Here is an 18,989-nt window from a genome sequence, read left to right on the forward strand (position 1 = left end):
ATCTCCTGGCTTTTGACATATGCTGGCTATGTAAGCTCAGGTAAGGTATGAAAACTGAGTACCACAAGCAATGCTCTACATCTATACACTGCAGAAAGCATAAGTATCTGCCTTGGCACAGGGAGTTTCCTCTGGGGAGGAGTTACCCATAAGGAATAAAATCATGGGTTCAATACCTAGCCCCTGCCCCTATGGAACAGATACTATCAGATACTATTGATTCAAAGGAAAAAAACAAAACCATCTACTCTCAAGAAAAGGCAACAACACTGTAAACAAATATAGAACAAATACAAAGTAGTTCAGAGAGGGAGGGAAAGGACTGACAAAATACACTTTGATATAATTACCCCATTCAGCTGCTTTTTAAACTTTAAGGTACAATATAAATATAAGTTCTGTTTCTGATGCTCAGGACTTAACTATTTTCTCACCCAAGTACTCAGTATCTGTGATCTTCTCATCCTGGAGTATCCCTCCACCTTGTGGCCCCTTCTCTCCCTGGTGAGTCCTCCCTTGTATGGCAGGGCTTGGGCCCTCCATGCTTCATTCTTCACCTAGCTCTGCTTCTGCCTCTCTGGGCTTGTCTACCATCTCTATACCACTCCCTTCACTTCTCTATCTTCTTGCACTCTTCCACACCTACCGCCACTTTTCAGCTCCATTAGAATGGAGGCTCTGTGAGGGCAAGGGCTTTTTTTTGTTTATTTATATTTGTATCCCCAGCACTTAGCATATTTGGGACATAGTAAATATTTCATAAAAATCTATTGACTTATGTAGAACACTGGACTAAGAATCAGGAGAGTTTGCCGTCTCAAACATTTACTGGCTATCTGGGTAAGTCACTTAATCTCTGGGTCTCTGTTGCCTTATCTCTAAAATAAAGGGTATGGCTATAGCAGACTCTAATATTCCTTCTAGCTCTAAATATATGATTCTAAGATCCTCAAATCTGAGTTTGAATCCTGCCTTAGAAAGTGTGTATAGTCTTTGACCAAGTCATTTAATTGATCTCAGAATCAATTTCTTCATTTATAAAATATTGTTGCTGTTCAGTTGTTCAGTGTTGTCTCACTCTTTGTGATCCCACGGACTATAGCAACAACACCTTTCTCTCCTCTACTATCTCAGAGTCAATCCAAGTTCATGTTTTTGTTCCATGACCCTATCTACCCATCTCATTTTCTGCCATTCCCTTTTCCTTTTGCCTTTAATCTTTCCCAGCATCAGATCTTTTCCAATGAGTCCTGTATTCTCATTATGTGGCCAAAGTATTTAATCTTCAGCTTAAATTATCTGACCTTCCAGTGAATAGTCTGATTTAAGCCTTTAAAATTAAGTGCTTTTAGGGAGGAATAATAATACCACCCACCTCCCAGGAGTATTGTGAAGAATAAATGAAATAATATGTATTAAGAACTAGTCAACAATTATTTATTAAAAACCTATTATATGTAAAGTTCTCCATGATGAAATATATATTGTATAATAAATGTTAGCTCTTGTTATTATTTTTTATCATCAACTATGTCCTAAAATGCAAGAGCTCTAGAGATTGACTCTCCCTTTTGCTACTTGGGCCAGTTCCTTTAGGATTGAGTCAATGACAATGATTTATTGAATATGAGTTGAAAGAAGATAGCATATTGCTATCTAGATTGCATTTGCTAAGGGCAGGGAATTTTCAAATATTTAGCTTTCATAATATTCTTCAAAAATTGACATGAATAAATAAATAAAATGAGATAAATAAATAAGAATGGGTATGATTTCTTTTCTTAGGAAAGGGGTTTGGGAGGGGTGGGATGAAGGGCTTGTCAGTTTTAATTTTTCCTAAACAGAATAATCATATGTCATGTTGCAAATCTAAGAGAATTTTAACAATTCCAAATCCCTTATACTCATTGGTAACCATATTTAGACATGATTTTAAAAATGATATGTATAAGTCCTTAACTTTAAAAACTGCATGCTAGCCTAGAGCTACTCTCTGCCTTGATGAAAATGAAATGCCATGGATAAGTCACCTTCAAGTCTTATGGAGCTAGTAGAGCACCATATGCTTTCCTCAGCACAAATGACCACATCCTGTGCCAAGCAGCACTCTGTGGTTTTGAACTGGCACAAAAAACTAATATACAGCTCGGTATAGCTGGAATGTTAGTTGACACTGTGATTTCAATCTCAGAGGTTCTAAACACACAGAGTTTTGATGACCTGCTTAAATATTTATTATAGAGACTTTAATGAAAGAGAAAGATCTTAGGAAAGTATGTTTGCAATAAACCACACACTTAAAGACATATTATATATATATATATATATATATATATATATATATAACTATCCTAGGGCTCACTCACAAAAAGCAACATAGGTTATTTATGTTATATTTCTATGGCAACATAAACATTAATATAAAATATAAGTACAAATTCAGTGTAAGCTGTGTATTTATTTAAAAGACTGATTAGGCATCCTCTGTTCTGAAAAATATCATGAAATTTGGGACGAATTTTAAGAAGGGACAGTAATTGGACAAAACTGCTTTATGCTTCCTAAAATCATTTGTTCTCCATTATCCTCAGATAATTCCTTATTCTTCTTAAAAGTTGAACATTAATCAGATCTTTAACTATTAGTTTCTGACAAGTAAATTCCAACTTACCTCCTATATCCTCATCTTCATTGGGTGGGACCTGATCTTTATTATCTTCTCCACTGTCCATATTTTCTACCTCCTGAGGTTTGGATGAATTGTAGTCATTCAAAATCACTTGGCCTTCTAAATTAAAGAAAGTATAAATAATAATCATCTTAATAATTTACCCACAATACCATTTTTAAACATGCTATAAGACATTTATTAACATCTATTTCATACAAACCCTTAGTAGTAGATGTGACAAAAGCTTCATGAAACTTCCAGAAGTTAAGCAATGACCTTATATATAGTCAGCTAAGTCTTAGCGGGTATTTTATTTCCCTGGCCAGAACTAAAATATGAGTTTCTTATTTAGTTGGTATACCCTACTCTTATAACATTTAGTAGCATGATGCTCCTGTTTGTGTTCAATAAATGTTAATTGATGATATGTAGAACTAAGTATTGAGCTTAAAAATAGAAAAACATTTATCAAGAGATATCTGTAGATAAGATTTCTGCATATCAAGTTCTATTTCCCCACGGATTATTAAGAACATGAAAGTGTATTCCTCTAGAAAATATAACTGTTCCAAGATGTAATTAAATCCTTTTCAAGACAGTAGCAAGAAGTTGTCCAGAAGACAAAAAAATGGGAATAGTCAATGTTGAAGAAAAGATAGATATACTAGTGCACTGTGGGTGGAGCTGTGAATCAATACAATCATTTTGGAAAGCAAATTGGAGTAATGCAAAGAAAGTGAGTAAAATATCCATATCCTTTGCAGCAATTACAATGTTAGCCGTAATTCCCAAGGAGCTTATTGATATGAAGTAAATGCCCACCGATTGAGGAAAGACTAAGCAAATTGTGTATTGAAATATTACTGTGCTTTAAGAAATGACAGATGTGATGAATACAGAAAAGTATGGAAAGATCTCCTTGAAATGATGAAGAATTTAAAGTAAGCAGAGCCAAGAAAACAACATACATCATGAATACAACAATGCAAATGGAAAGAATCACATAAAAAACCAGAGTTAATGTTACAAAATTATAAAGAATAAGCATGACACAAAGAAGTGATTTGAAAATATATCCCCCACCCCATTCCTTTGTAGAGCCAGAAGGTGCACAAATATACATTGCACATTTTTTCCAAACTTTTTCAATGTATTGACAGTTGTGCTGATTTTATTTCTCTTCTTTTTATCTGTTACAAAACAGATAGCTATATGGGAGGAAGTAGGAGAGAGAAACTGAGGAACATTGTAATGACATAAAAAGAACAAAACATAAACAAAAATTTATTTTTTAAAAATACTGTTACAAACCTTTAGAAATCACAAATAATTATGAAGAAAGGGCTGGGAAAATATTTATGACTAAACAAGAAATAAAAGGATTCACAGGACAAAAGGGTTCAAAGTTTAAAACTTTGATTGCATAAAATTAAAAATGTTTATACAAATAAAACCAATGCAGCTAAAGTTGTAAAAGAAGCAGATAAATGAAGGAGGGGGCAGAAGGGAGGTCTTTGCAGTAAATTTCTCTAATAAACATTTTATTTCTGAGTTATATAAGAAACGGATTCAAATTTATAGGAATAAGAGCCATTCCCCAATTCATACATGGTCAAAGACAGTTTACAGAGGAAGAAATCAAATAAGCAAATAAGAACCTTTGATCTAGCAATACTGTCTATACTGCAAAGAACAAAGAGGTAAAGGACCCACACAGATAAAAATACTTATAATTACTTTTTGTGATATCAAGAATTGTAAACTAATGGAATGGTCAAGTTGGGGAATAGTTGAACAAGTTATGGTATATGAATGTGATGACATTCTATTGTACCTCACAAGATTATGAAAGGCCTGTTTTCAGAGAAACTTGGTAAGGTTTTTGTAAAATGATGCAAAATGAATCGAGAAGAATCAGGAGAAAATATATAATAATAACAATAGCATAAAGCCAAATATCTTTGAAAGACTTGAAAACTCTGATCAACACAATGTCAACCACAATTCTAGAGGATTCATGATGAAATGTGCTGTCTATCTTCTGACAGAGAAGTGATGGACTTAAAGTATGGTGTGTGACATTTTGGGGAGGTGTGACCAATATAGGATTTTCTTTTGCTTTACTAAACTTGTTTATGATAAGGGTTTTGAGGGAGAGAAAAGACAAAGAGAATTTAGAACATAAAACAAAACTGAATTTTTAAAATATAATAGGTTTTTTGTTTGCTTTCTCAACTGGCAGGGGCTAGAGAGGTGGAAGGGACAATAGATAGATCCTTTTTTGAAAATAAAATTTAATTTAAAAAACACATGTAAAAGAAAATTATGCTTCTTTGATCAATTAGTGACAATAATCCTTATAAGGAGGCACAATAAATTGGTAAGTATTCTAGACTTCAAAGTCAAGAGATTTGACTGAGTTTAAATTATGTCTCTATCGTGACCAACCAAGTGACATTGATCAAATAATTTTCCCTTCTCTGAGTTTGTTTCCTCATTTGTAAAATTAATAATACTTGTAGTACCAACCTGAGGCTTGTTATAAGAACAAATGAGAAAATGTTTGCCAAGCCCTCTGTAAAACCTCAAGCTGCTATTTAATAACAATAGCTAACATTTAAATAGCATTTAAGGTTTAAAGAGGGTTTTACACAGATTTTCATAGCATAATGGTCATCTACTGTCATTATAAAGGAAACAGAATTACATTTATATTTAAGCATAATTGAATAATCAAGCAGAACATAAAAATGAAAATTTGCAAAGCTTCTAACAGTTAATAAAGGTATATGAAGCACCTACCTAAATTCAAAGCACTAGAATGGACACTATATCCTAAAGCAGGATTAAAATCTATGATTCCTTTTAGCTTCTCAAGTTCTATTGCCTATAACTTGTATAATTTTGTAGCTTTTACAAATTAAAAAGTTAAATTAGAACTAAAGGCATAGGAAAATAAAAGACAGCAAAGAGAGAAATCCAAGAAAGAGAAAACAAATTAACAAATGGGTCAGCATGTTTACTATAATACATACAATAGTGAATGAGGTCGTGGAAAAAACATTATCTACTAAAACATAATCGTAAAGCAAGTCAGTATGTGCTAAGTATTGAATGAAATCCTTGATTTGTAAAAATTCTCAATTCCAAATTCTGTATATCATTTTTCTGTACCATAAGGCATATTATAGAAGTTTGAAAACATCTGTTCTAACCAGTGGTCGGCCCTTCTTCTGATTCTTGAAATGATTAAATATACAATATATATTTAAAATGCATAGGAATATATGACAATACTAATCTAATATTATAGACTATCAGTACTATTTTATGTAGAATGTAACTGGTTTATAAGTTATGAAGACACACAAATCATAGTATTTAATTCAATAAACATTTATCAAGTATTTATTATGTTCAAGGTACTGGCCAAGGAGCCCAAGGGATACAAAGATAAATACTCAGCATGTTCTGCTTTCAAAGGGTTTATACTTCATTATGGAAGATATAACATGTCCACAAGAAAGCATATACCAAGTACATACAAAGTAATTTCAAGAGAATAAAAGCACTACTAACTGGGATTAGGGGAGAAGTGAGTCAAGGTCTCATGTAGAAGGTGACACCTGAGCCATGCTATGAGGCAGGAAAGGAGGGCATTTCAGGTATGGCACAGAAATAAGAGATGGAATTCTGTGCATGGTAAAAAAAAAAAAGAGAGGGCAGTCTGAATACAGAAGCGAGCATGGCAAGGGCAGCAATATGAAATAAGACTGGAAAAATTTGTGGAATATTGATTGTGTATGGTTTTAAAAGACAGACCAAGGATTTTGGTTATTATCTAGGAGAGGGATCCTTTGAAGATTAATAAGTAGAAAGGATAAGTGACATGATTACTGTGTTTTAGGAATACCTTTGTCGTACGTGCAGCCAAGATGGCAGAGTAGATGCAGCAATCTGGCCAAACCTTTCCAACATTCCCCTCTAAACAACTTTAAAATAAAATCTCAGATTGAATTCTGGAGTAGCATAGCCACAAAAGGTTAAGTGAGACAATTTCCATCCCAAGACAAATAGATAGTTGGCAAGAGAAGTCAATGACACTGGTGGTGATGGGGAAGCAGGTCTGGAGTGCAATTGGTTGCAAAAACAGTAGCTATAGGCCATAGAGGCAACTGTGATAGCCACTGTAGCAACTTTGTAACCTCTTAGTCCAAAAAGAGTAAGAGAGTTGGACAACTGATCAGAAAGAATTACAGAAGACTCAGAACTGAAATTGGGCACAGGGCTGGACATTCTTTGGCAACTCTATGGCCCATATGTAGTTCTGGGTTGCAGTTCCAGGACAGAGAGAAGTGCTTGTGGTAGATCACAAGAGAGCCCTAGTCACAGTTCCAGGGCCAAGAAGTATGCTAGAATTTGCAGGTGCAGGGGAACAGGGGACAGCCCTTCCTGAGTAAAGAGCAGAGTACAGACCAGGAGAGCAGTGACTGCATCTCTTTCTTGGTGACCACACTACCTTGGAAGTACCCAAAATTTATAGACCCCCTAGGTGAGCAGAATTTTAACATGGAGTTCAAAGGTAAGAAATAGGTTGGAAAATAAGCAAACAACAGAAAAAGAAACTGACTATAAAAAACTATTGTGCTAGGGAAAACCAAGACAAACTGAGAGGACAACTACATGAAAACAGCTACAAGAAAGTCTCAAAAGAAAAAATAATGAAAGAGTTAAAGAGATTGGGGTGGTAGAGGGAAAATTGATAAAAGGAATATCTTTATGTTATGTAAGACAAACAGATTTAACTATAAAGGAGATTTCTTATTGCCAGAGAAAGCATTCATGTTCAACTGCTAACTGTTAAAAAGTTTTCAAAGACTTATAGTTTGTTATGATGCAAGAAATATGTGCTATTTTAGTAATCTACCAAATGTTTCTTTGGTATTAAGAGAATGAATAATGGTTAATTTGACAATATGCTGAAAAATTTCACTTTACCTGGATTAATGTACAGCATGATGAACATATTTACTCTTCAGAAAGCAATGATACCTACTGACTTTTTATAAATAAATTTCCAATGTATTATAATATTTCAATATTTGACCATGTATTTTATTAACTTCATTAAGATGTAAGATATTTAAGAGTGTTTAGATGGGTTTTTGGTTTTGTACTCTATTAAACAACCAAGTTAATATTGACTTTTCATTCTTTTAAGCACATTCCAAATAACAGGGAACTCCTGAATGGATAAGAAAGATCCACTGGAAGCAGAACAATCAATAAAAAAAAAAAAATGAAAATTTCAGTATGGACCAGAAATGGTGAGAGAGAACAGGATCGGCTGCCATGATGATTAAAAAAAACTCATGCAACTTATTTGGGGATTAATTCAATAGTTATTTTGTTCTCATAAAGACATGACCAAATTGTCAACTGATGAGCTCCCAGCACTTTTACTGGATGGACAAGATACCAAAGTCTGAAAGAGAACATTTTTCCGTCCTTTCATGGCTTAAGGACAATATTTTTAAAGACGGAAAACCTGATGATACCTGTGAACACAGGCTGCTCCTGTGAATTTCTCAGCTCCACAGTTGACTGGGTATCTAAAAAGACAGCAGAGATTGCATATAATTAGAAACATAGACCTAAACTGTTTTCAAGAAGTATTTTGGTAATGCTAAATCTAGAAAGGACAAGTTGGATAAAGTACTATTTTGGAAAGCTCTTTTTCCATCTGCACAACAGGTATATAAATTCTATTCAAAAGAACTCCTCCTCTCCACTATTCCCTAAAAGGACGTTAGCCTATAGCAGGGGGAATGGCTACCTCAGAAAAAAGGAACATTCTGATGCCAAATTCTCTGAAAAATGAAGCTTCTTCCAAAAATCACACAGAGGAGGCTAGTGGTGTCAATTATAATGCAGAAACAACCTTCTAGAAGAACAAAATTTTCAGGACTGTCCTGTGGGCTTAAATCTGAACCTCAATTTTTAAGTTACTTCAACATTAGCTTTCAGACACTGGTTACAGAACACAGAGGCAGGAGAAATTAATTTATGAAAGATGAAAGGTCAATTATAAAACTTTAGCCTTATACCAAAGTGATTCCTAACAGCAAAAAAAAAAAATGCTCAAAAGAACATCCAAGTGACCTTTATGGGAAGTAATTTTTGGTAACTGAAGAACAATATGGAGTCCAATTTAGTGGTCTATCTATCTAAAGGCAAAACACCCCATGAATCATTGTCCCACTAACACTGACATTTAAACAAATTAAACACATTTCTTTTCCTTAGGTATCAAGTAATCTTTGTGCATTATAATCAACACAGAAACAAACAAGTAGGATTTTTCAAAAGAAACAGGAAATTCTGATCACTAACATATACAATTTAATAAAAGGATATAAATCCAACTAGAAGTAGTCTTTTTAGATAATATGAAATATGTGATCTTTCAGTTTAAGTCATTTATTTACAGAAAAAAAATTAAAATATTATATTCTAGTTCTTGCCCTTCTCTTCCTCCCTCTGAATTTAAAGCTGATCTTCACATTCAAGAGTAGGGAATTGACTCAGTAGTTTATGTAGGGAGGAATTACTATCTTGTTAAGATTGCTGAACACAGAAACTATTTCAGTTTTTATTTAACCATTTTAGTTCTTCTAAAATGTATCCCAAAGCAATTCCTGAAGAGTCTCCATTTGATGTTATCTACTGAGCTAGGTCTTTTCATACCCAGGTGATCTACCTGGCATCAAAATGTCTTCTAGAAGAAAAGCGTTCTAGAGAACTGAGCAGGAATATTTCCTGGTTTTGGGCAGCAATCTTTTTTCTAATGAAATCTCAACTTATCTAACAACAAATGGAAAAACTCTGGATTTCATTAATCTTATAAGAATATTAATCATGCTATTTTCACCAGCCCTAAATTCCCAAAGGCATACAAGATGAGACCAATATTAATGCACCTAAAATTTCTCTATTCATCTCTTTTGACACAAGAGCTCTGGACTAGAGTCAAAGGGAAAAAAGGAAACAAATGTTTCTTTAAACTTGCATTTCCATCAAAATTTTTAAAATGCTGCTCACCAGCAAACATTTGAATAATAGGGAACTTCTAATATTACTTTTCAAACTCTCTCAATGTAATCTTAGAATAAGTTTGTAGAATTATCAATATTTTTCATTATTTAGTCATTCAAAGAATTTTATTCAGGGCCAAAAATGTTTAAGATACTATACTAGTTAGAATATTGCACCATATAGTATATGGAAAGGTCCAAAGCACCCTACAAAGTTATTTTATTTAAATAAATTGTCATGATTTTGCAGCAGGTGAAGAGCATGATGTGGGAAAGTTTCCCAAATAATGCTAAAAATCCTGATGAAATATAAATAACTGAGTATGCAATCCCAAATTACACAGCTTTTGCTATGTTGTATATATACATTAGAAAGTTATGGTGACTTACTAAAGAAATATCATTCTAATGCTACTTTTCTAGGAGTTAAATTATTGTAGGTTTTTTATTAGGATTTCACTCCTTTATATGTACCTTTTCAGAGACTATTAACACGATAACACCATTCTAAACTTAAAATTGTCTATCTTGCAACTTCTTATAACTGCTTACTAACCTAATGCTTGATTATGAATTTCAAATTGTGTTATACCAGATTTGTACCCATCAAAGTAAAGATCAATGTAAATTCTGGAAATTGTAACAACTAATCATTGAGCAATAAAAGTCCTATGCTTGTTTTAATCCTTTTAGATTCTATTTTAAATCAACAAAAAGGACATAGTTTGTATTTTTCCAACTAGAATTTTTGGAGAGATGCCAGAGTTTTTTCTTCAAAGACCTTAACTTCAAAATGAAAAAGTATAGCTTATAATTAAATCTAAAATTTTTTTTTATAGCAGATGTATATTGTTCATTGTGATGTCTTCAAAGTTCTTGTGTAAATGTTTGTTCATTAGTGCTTCCTCCCTTAGATTACCTTGCTTTCAAAATGGTAGTCATTTCCATTGATTTAACTTCCTAAAATTTGTAAGCTTAGTCACAATTCAGATGAATGACAGCATTATTTATGAATTCTCAAGTCATTCTTTAACCCAAGTAGTGTTTAAAAAATTCTGCTCTCAACTTGACAGAATAGATCTTGAGCTACTCAGTCTTCTGCTTTCCCAGTAGGACATGTGGGCACTAATAGAGAACAAAATATCAAATCCTAGAATAGAATCCTATTCTGAATTTGCCAGCTGCCAACAGGATTGGTGGCTGCCAGCTGCCAGCAAGGTCTATCTGTTGATATTTCTTTTCATCTTTTTAAAATCAAAATGATCAAATTATCATGCTCTTTTAATTCTTAGTTGTTTCTTTTATCCCAAATGTGTGTGGTTAAAAAGAAAAGAAAAAAGAGATCAGAAACCAAGGCAAAGGACTTAGAGAAGAAATGCTTTCCTAATAGTTGCATAGCATCATGGACAACAAATACTGCAGTGGCCATGGACTGTTAACCACTATTGCTGAGAATATATAAGCAACTGTCTTCTTTGGTCATAAATTTCTCCCTTCTTCAAAGAGCAACTGTCTTTATTGCTTTCACATATGCATCAAACTTTTAATGCTCTAGCGGGTAAAGCTATATGAAATGAAAAGCAATATATGTAGCCTACAAGCAGTGTTAACAAAGTGTTCCTTTACTATGCTCAAAAAGTTATCAAACGGTGCATACCCTTTGATCCAGCAGTGTTACTACTGGGATTATATCCTAAAGAGATTATAAAGAAGGGAAAGGGACCTGTATGTGCACGAATGTTTGTGGCAGCCCTTTTTGTAGTGGCTAGAAACTGGAAACTGAGTGGATGCCCATCAGTTGGAGAATGGCTGAATAAATTGTGGTATATGAATACTATGGAATATTACTGTTCTGTAAGAAATGACCAACAGGATGATTTCAGAAAGGCCTGGAGAGACTTACACGAACTGATGCTGAGTGAAATGAGCAGGACCAGGACATCATTATATACTTCAACAACAATACTATATGATGACCAGTTCTGATGGACCTGGCCATCCTCAGCAACGAGATCAACCAAAATCATTTCTAATGGAGCAGTAATGAACTGAACTAGCTATACCCAGAAAAAGAACTCTGGGAGATGACTAAAAACCATTACATTGAATTCCCAATCCCTATATTTATGCCCACATGCATTTTTGATTTCCTTCACAAGCTAATTGTACAATATTTCAGAGTCTGATTCTTTTTGCACAGCAAAATAACATTTTGGTCATGTATACTTATTGTGTATCTAATTTATATTTTAATGTACTTAACATCTACTGGTCATCCTGCCATCTGGGGGGGGGTGGGGGGTAAGAGGTGAAAAATTGGAACAAGAGGTTTGGCAATTGTTAATGCTGTAAAGTTACCCATGCATATATCCTGTAAATAAAAGGCTATTAAATTAAAAAAAAAAAACAACAAAGTGTTCCTTTAGTCTAAAGGGTTCTTACCCCTTTTTGAACCTGTTTTTTTTTTTCACAAAATTTGTGGAAAGTCTGATGAAGTCGAGAAACTCTTCTGAATAATGTTTTAAATGTATAAAATACAACACATAGGATTATAAAGAAGCCAATAATACTGAAATACAGTTTGCAGAATATATATACATATATGTCTGCTTGAAATGCTTGAAAAATAAGAATTGATTACTTTCAATTTTAATTCATGAGTACTTTTCCTCCAAATAATTCAATCATTCATTTAAGATGAATGATTGCAGTTATTCTGAAAATGCTCGCAAAAAGAACTTCCTTATGGGAGATAGGAAATGTACTATTTTCCCTTTACATAAAACTCAAGTATAGAATATGACTTTAATATCTAGGTTTATAATAACATTCCTTCAAAGCCACCTGTCAAAACTACAACCCTTCCAAGATCCCAAACTTTGAAGATTTAAATTCCCTAACCACAGCTTCCTATTCCTTTCACCTTTCCTTCTCTCTTCTTCTAAATCTACTTTTCACCTTCATCTATAACTATACCAGATCCTTTGGATTATCCTTTGCTTCATCCCTTCTTTCTTAATCCAATGGCCTGACTGTTCAGTTTAGTCATTTTTCAGTTTTGTCTAACTCCTTTAGGGAGTTTTCTTGGCAAAGATACCAGAATAGTTTGCTATTTTCTTTCCCAGCTCATTTTACAGATGAGGAAACTGAGAAAAACACAGTTAAGTGACTTGCCCAAGGTCACACAGTTTGAGGCCGAATTTGAAGGGAGGTGTTCCTAATTCCAGGCCTGAAACTCTATCCATGGTAATACCTAGTAATCCCCACTGTAACTTTCCTTTTTCTTTTTTTCTGTACACAGGAGCTCCATCTACAGGGGAGTGACTCCATGAACTTCCACTAATTATTCCCCTAGAATTCCTTGCATTCCTGACCTCACACTATTCCAGACTTCAATAATCTCCACCATACAATTACTCTGAACCAAATTTTCAAAAGAAAAATCATCAAAAGAAGCTGATTTAACCCAATACACATTTAGAATAAATAATTTTATTTTGGGTCCTTTTGACTGCTGTATATTTCTCTTCTACAACGATTGACTCCCTATACTCAATCACCATGGAATCTATTCCAGATCCTTTCTTTCCTCTTCAAACTCTCATTTGCACCCTTTTCCTCCACACTTACAATAGATCATTTAACCTCTAAAACAAAGCTTAAACTGTTGTTTAACTGGTTGTATAGGGTTGTATAACTGAATATGGGGATTGGTAAATTATAGTTTATCAACAACAAATATTTGATTTTACATACCTACATAATGGGTCATGTGAAAATTTCTCAGGCAAAAAGGGATTGTGAGTGGAGAAAGTTTAAGAAACCCTGCTCTAAAGCTTGAATTTCCTTACCATCAGCATCTAGTTTTTCTTTAATCTTTCCTGATGGTTATACCTTTGACCTTTATTTTTTAATGTAGATCCCATTCTCTCCTAATCCTCCTAGGTTCTTCTTTAAGGCATTGGTCCCTCCTCAGTGTAGCTCCACTTGAATGTCCCACTGACACTTAAAACTCATGTGCATGAAACTAAGATTATTATCTTCTCCATAAAACCTGTTTCTCTTTCTGACTATTTCTGTCTGATACACTATTGTTCAACCCAATCTCCCATGGTCAAAAGATTATGGGGTTAGCCTTGATTCTTCCCCCATCTTTCATATCCAGTAAGTCACTAAAGACTATCAATTTAACTTCTGCCATATCTCTCCCATCTGTCCTGAGGCAGCAGAGTACAAAAGGAAGAATGCTAGATTGAAAGGAAGAGGATGGCAGTTCAAATCTCAGCTCTGCAACTTATTTCTCATATGAATTTGTTCATTACCTCATTTGTCTTTTGTGATCCTGTGTAATATAAGAATAGAGTAGTTGATTTTTAGAATAGATGATTTCCAAGTTGATTCAGTGATCATATGAATAACCTTTTAATAGGTTTTTCTGTCTTCCCTAATCTTCCTCTTTGATCCATCCTACATTTCCCTGCCAAAATCATCTTGCTTATAGTTAGGTCATTGTTTCATGCCAACAAGAAATGGCAGAAAGGATATTATCCAAGATCTTATGATCCTTTCACCTTATTTTCTGAGGCAAGAAGGTCATATAACAAGGAGAGGTTAATAGATAAACAATCCAATTGTTATATTTGACAATTTTTAAAAAGCTAGCCTTATGCAAGATTTAGAAGAGAATATAGATAAGACCAAAAAAAGTGTCAAAAGTTTGCAATCTTCACTGTTGGAGACAATATTCACAGCAATGAAATCCACCAACTCACTGAAATATTCAATTATTAAGTATGCTTGAATCTTCAGTGGATCCGTCTGTTTATTAAGTTAAAATACTTTGACTTCTAAACTGACAGAACCCTATCACCTTTGCATCCTTATTCTTATTTATTTTCTGCTCTGGCTCCTACAATTGATAATTGAATTCTTTCCCTTCCTTTGAAGTCCAACTCAATAAATCTTCTCTAATCCCAAATTTGTAATCTCATAGAATACTTTGCTTTTCAATTTTATAATATTGTTATTATATATTATATAATGTTGCACAATATAGTCATCTATATCTGTATCTTATCTTGCTACTAGACTGTAAATTCCACTAAAGCAGGAACCTCATTTATCTAAACTTTGTATCTTCCTCAACATCAAGCAACTTGTTCTATACAAAGTAGGTGCTTAATAAGTATTTATTGAATTAAGGGATTTATCCAAGGTCACAATTTTTACTGTCACAAATTGGAAATAAAAAAGTTTTCTTCTGTTTCAATGGATGTTTTTCCCGCCACTATGACAAAATTTTCTAAAAATTTAAATGGTATTTAAAGTTCTCTTGAGGGGCAGCTGAATGGCACACTGGATAGAATGATAGCCCTGGAGTACCTGAGTTCAAATCTAGCCTTAGATATTTGACATGTATTGGCTGTGTGATCCTGGACAAGTCAGTTAACCCTGATTGGCTTATAATAAATAAATAAATAAGTTCTTCTAAACATTAGTATGATCATTATGATAGCAAGTACCATTAAATGTCATTAAATTTCCCCCAAATTTTTACATAATTAAGTTTTATTTAAGGATTAAGCAAACTTTAGTCAAGATATAACTGGCCTACTTCTTCAAGACCATTATCAGGATTCTAGGATCATAAACTTAGAGCTAGCACCTCAGAGGTCATCTAGTCCAATTCCCTCATTTTATGAGCAAACAGAACACCAGAGGAATGATAGACTTATATGTCACATAGATAACAAATATCAGAATCTGTATTCAAATCCAGGTTTCTGACTCCAAATACAGAATTCTTTCCACTCTATTTATATAGCACAAATAATTCTGGTCCTCTTTCAGTAACAATTTCTACTATTATTCTCTACAGGTAGTCTTTGCAACAATAGTTCTTGTGTAATAGAGCCCTCTGGGAGTCTAGTAAAGCCTATTGATCCCATTTCAGAAGAAGCTTTTTAAAGCATAAAAGAAAATACATAAGATTAAAAAGGGAACCAAAAGTAAGTGAAAATAGAAATATAGTTTTGTTTCCTGTCAAAGTTGACAGACTCCCTGAAATCTATCTATAGAGCCATTGGAAACCTGTGGACCCCAGGCCAAGAACCCCTGCTCTAGAGAAAACTAGGGATTGTGGGAGACAATGAGCTATTGTCACTTTATTAAATGGAAAAAGTCCAATTCTAGAGAGGCTTGACAACTTTCATGAATACCTACTCTATAATTTTTCCTACCCTAAATCTCTAGGAAACTAAAAGTACTAGCTTCACATACATATGTATACATATGTACACATGTGCATACAGATTTCATACTTACAAGTTCTTCAGCTTTAAGGTAATTGGCATATGTGTACACAAATGTGCACGTCCACATAGACACAGTATAAAAAGGTCTTAGTGTAGCTTTAAGCAATTAAAAATGTATATATCTTATCTATATATAATATACAACATGTATTGTGTGGAACATATAAATACATGTATGTGTATATTTACATGCATGACATTTACATGTAATGTATTTTTGCCTATATAGCATTTTTGTGTGTGTACCACATATATTGGAGAGGCACTGAAGTTTATTGAATAGAAAGCTGGCTTCAGAACAAGGAAGACCTGTGTTCAAATCCTATATAAGAGACATACTGGCAGTGTTACAATGGACAAATTATTTAATTTCTCGTTTTTCTAGGCAACTCCCTAAGTTTCAGAGAAAATGCCATGAGTTCCCTATATTAATGAAATGATAAGTCCAGTCTTTATCAATTATTTATTTATATTTATTCCCTAAATAAAGAAGTTAAGGAGTCTCAATGACATTCAATACACACTTGAACGATGCTAGGTGGTAAGTAGGAAAAAAATAAGCATTTCACATATTATAACTTTATTTCAAAATGTCTGAGTTAAAATAATTTCAGTGGTAGAAATGTTAAGATTCCAAGAATACATTTTTTAATATATTTTTATAACTTTCTTTTAACAAGTTTTCCAGTTTTTTTTCTTTGTTAAATCAGGGTAAACAAAAGTATCTTTTGAAGAGAATATCAGCAGTAATCTTTTTAAAGTTCCACTGAAGAATATATATGTATATATATTTAAAAAGCATAATTCCAAATATTTAGAAAATTGCAGAACATCATTAATGTCAGGATTACTACAATTTTCTCACCTTTGAAAAAGATTTTGTATTTCAAAGGTGCTTTCTCACTTCTATGCTGCATGAATGTAGACAACTATAGGAAATTCGACATATTTGTTGAGGGTCTATACAAGTCACTGTGCCATACAGAAGGAAGGGAAAAGTCATATCTGTATCAGTTAAAAATTGAATAGGCATTATTATATTGATGTTTTCCTAAATACTTCATTCCAACTAAATAAGGAAATTACTCTCAATGTTTTCTAATTCTTGCCAAACAAAACTTAAATTCAAGTTGACTTTTCAAGCTGTCTCAAGTTTTACTTTTTTTTAAAACAAACTTGGACTTATAGGTTTTCATATTATTTTTTCCAATTGTATGTAAAAACAATTTATATATATATATATATATTTTAACTTATAAATTTTACCATTTCCTACCCTTTCCCCTCACTGAGAAGTTAAGTAACTTTATATACGTTATGCGTATGCAGTCATGCAAAACATATTTCCATATTAGTCATTAGTCATGTTGAGTCTATAGCTGATTGGACATAGGTGTCATCATTTTTCCAGAAAAGAATTAGATTTTTTCTGACCACCAAATGTATTCCAAGGACCACAGGGATGATTTTCCAAGTGGTCTGTAGTTATAGCATCTCTTAGGTTAGAATATATTTCTGCTTCTGAAGTATGACTGAACAATGAGATAATTGTGTGTTGATCTGTTATTCTAGTTAAGTGAAAGAACCTTAACTCACAATTTTAAAATAATTTTATTAAAATAAAGCATCCTCAAAGCTATACCTCTAACACATACTGGGTTTATTACCAAGAAAAAGTCACTTAACATCTCAGTGTGTTCTATGGAACTCTCTTAAGACTGCAGAGGAAGTGCCCCAATCTGTGCTGGGAAAAGGCATTTTCTCACCTTGGAGCTTTCTATACTAGTGAAATTACAGGTCCCATTCCTGTCCCTATCATTATAATAAAGTATACTCAACACATACAAAATGAACACAACCAGTCTATTTGTGATAATTACAAAGTTATCTTATTGAATGGTTACTATGAACATATTAAATATAAAACTGAGGTGGGTGCCATGTGGAATGTAAAATTATATAAAATACAGTCCCTATCCTTAAGAGACTTACAATTCAGTAAGGAAAATCAGGTACACATAGATCTCTACTACAGCAAGCATTACGTTGTAATTTTCTATGAAAAGTACTAAATACTATTTACAGGTAGGAGGGGAAAGAAGGAGTAGTTTCCCAGCTTGAAGAGTAGGAATCAAAAAAACACTGCAGATAAAGTAGTATTTGGGTTGAACTTTGAAGAGTAGATACTGACAAATATCAGTTGACTGACAAATGTGGAAGAAAGATCTGGACCTTCCACATAGAGGAAATGGCATAGAATTGAGGAATACCCGGGAATGCAAATGACCTTAAGAAGCTGAAGAGGTATAGAATTTGAAAGTTAAAAAAAAAAACAAATGTAGGAAGGTATAGAAAGATGAAGCTCTAATGATATTTTGGAGTCCATTTATATATAGAGAGAGCCTTGACAGCTGAACCAAATGACTGAGAAATCACTGAAGGTTTTTGAGCAGGGGAAGGCAGAATCACAGCAGCATTTCAAAAGACAGCAAGAACTTACATTAAAGCTTTAAGGTCTACAAAGTGCTTCCCAGATACCTCTTCCCAGGAATTCTATGAGGTAGGTAGGGATAATATTAGTAATCCATTTTTCAGATAAAAGAACAAACTGAAAAGTCAAGAGGCTTAACCACAGTCACATACCTGTGAGAGCTGGAATTTGAACCATGTTTCTACTAGGAGAGACAGAGAAGGTGATGTTAACTCTAGACATAAGAAGACTAGGTCACTAAATAGAATGATGACTCCTAAATGCTTTAGGGTCATCTTTATGAACATCAGTTATTATTGGTCAGTACTATCAGAGGTGCAATATATAGAGTGCCAGGCTTGGAATAAGGAAGACTTGAGTTCAAATGCAAACTCAGAAACTTATTAGCTGTGTGACACATAACCCTGTTTGTCCCAGTT

At 33.5% G+C, this 18,989-nt stretch overlaps 1 protein-coding gene across 3 annotated transcripts in view; it reads right to left on the reverse strand.

Annotated features, from left to right (window-relative positions):
• IKZF3 (IKAROS family zinc finger 3) overlaps positions 1–18,989 on the reverse strand; it is a 78,736-nt gene that overhangs the window by 49,975 nt on the left and 9,772 nt on the right. For 2 of the 3 annotated variants that reach the window (XM_023502350.2, XM_023502353.2), the window contains exons 2-3: positions 8,230–8,283; positions 2,672–2,788 (exon numbers count right to left, since the gene is read on the reverse strand). In XM_023502350.2, coding sequence (XP_023358118.1) covers positions 2,672–2,788; positions 8,230–8,283 — 171 coding nt within the window. The remainder of the gene's footprint in view (positions 1–2,671; positions 2,789–8,229; positions 8,284–18,989) is intronic. The other variant, XM_023502351.2, reaches the window with a different exon arrangement.

This window comes from Sarcophilus harrisii, chromosome 4 (assembly GCF_902635505.1).
Source record: "Sarcophilus harrisii chromosome 4, mSarHar1.11, whole genome shotgun sequence".
Lineage (NCBI taxonomy): Eukaryota > Metazoa > Chordata > Mammalia > Dasyuromorphia > Dasyuridae > Sarcophilus > Sarcophilus harrisii.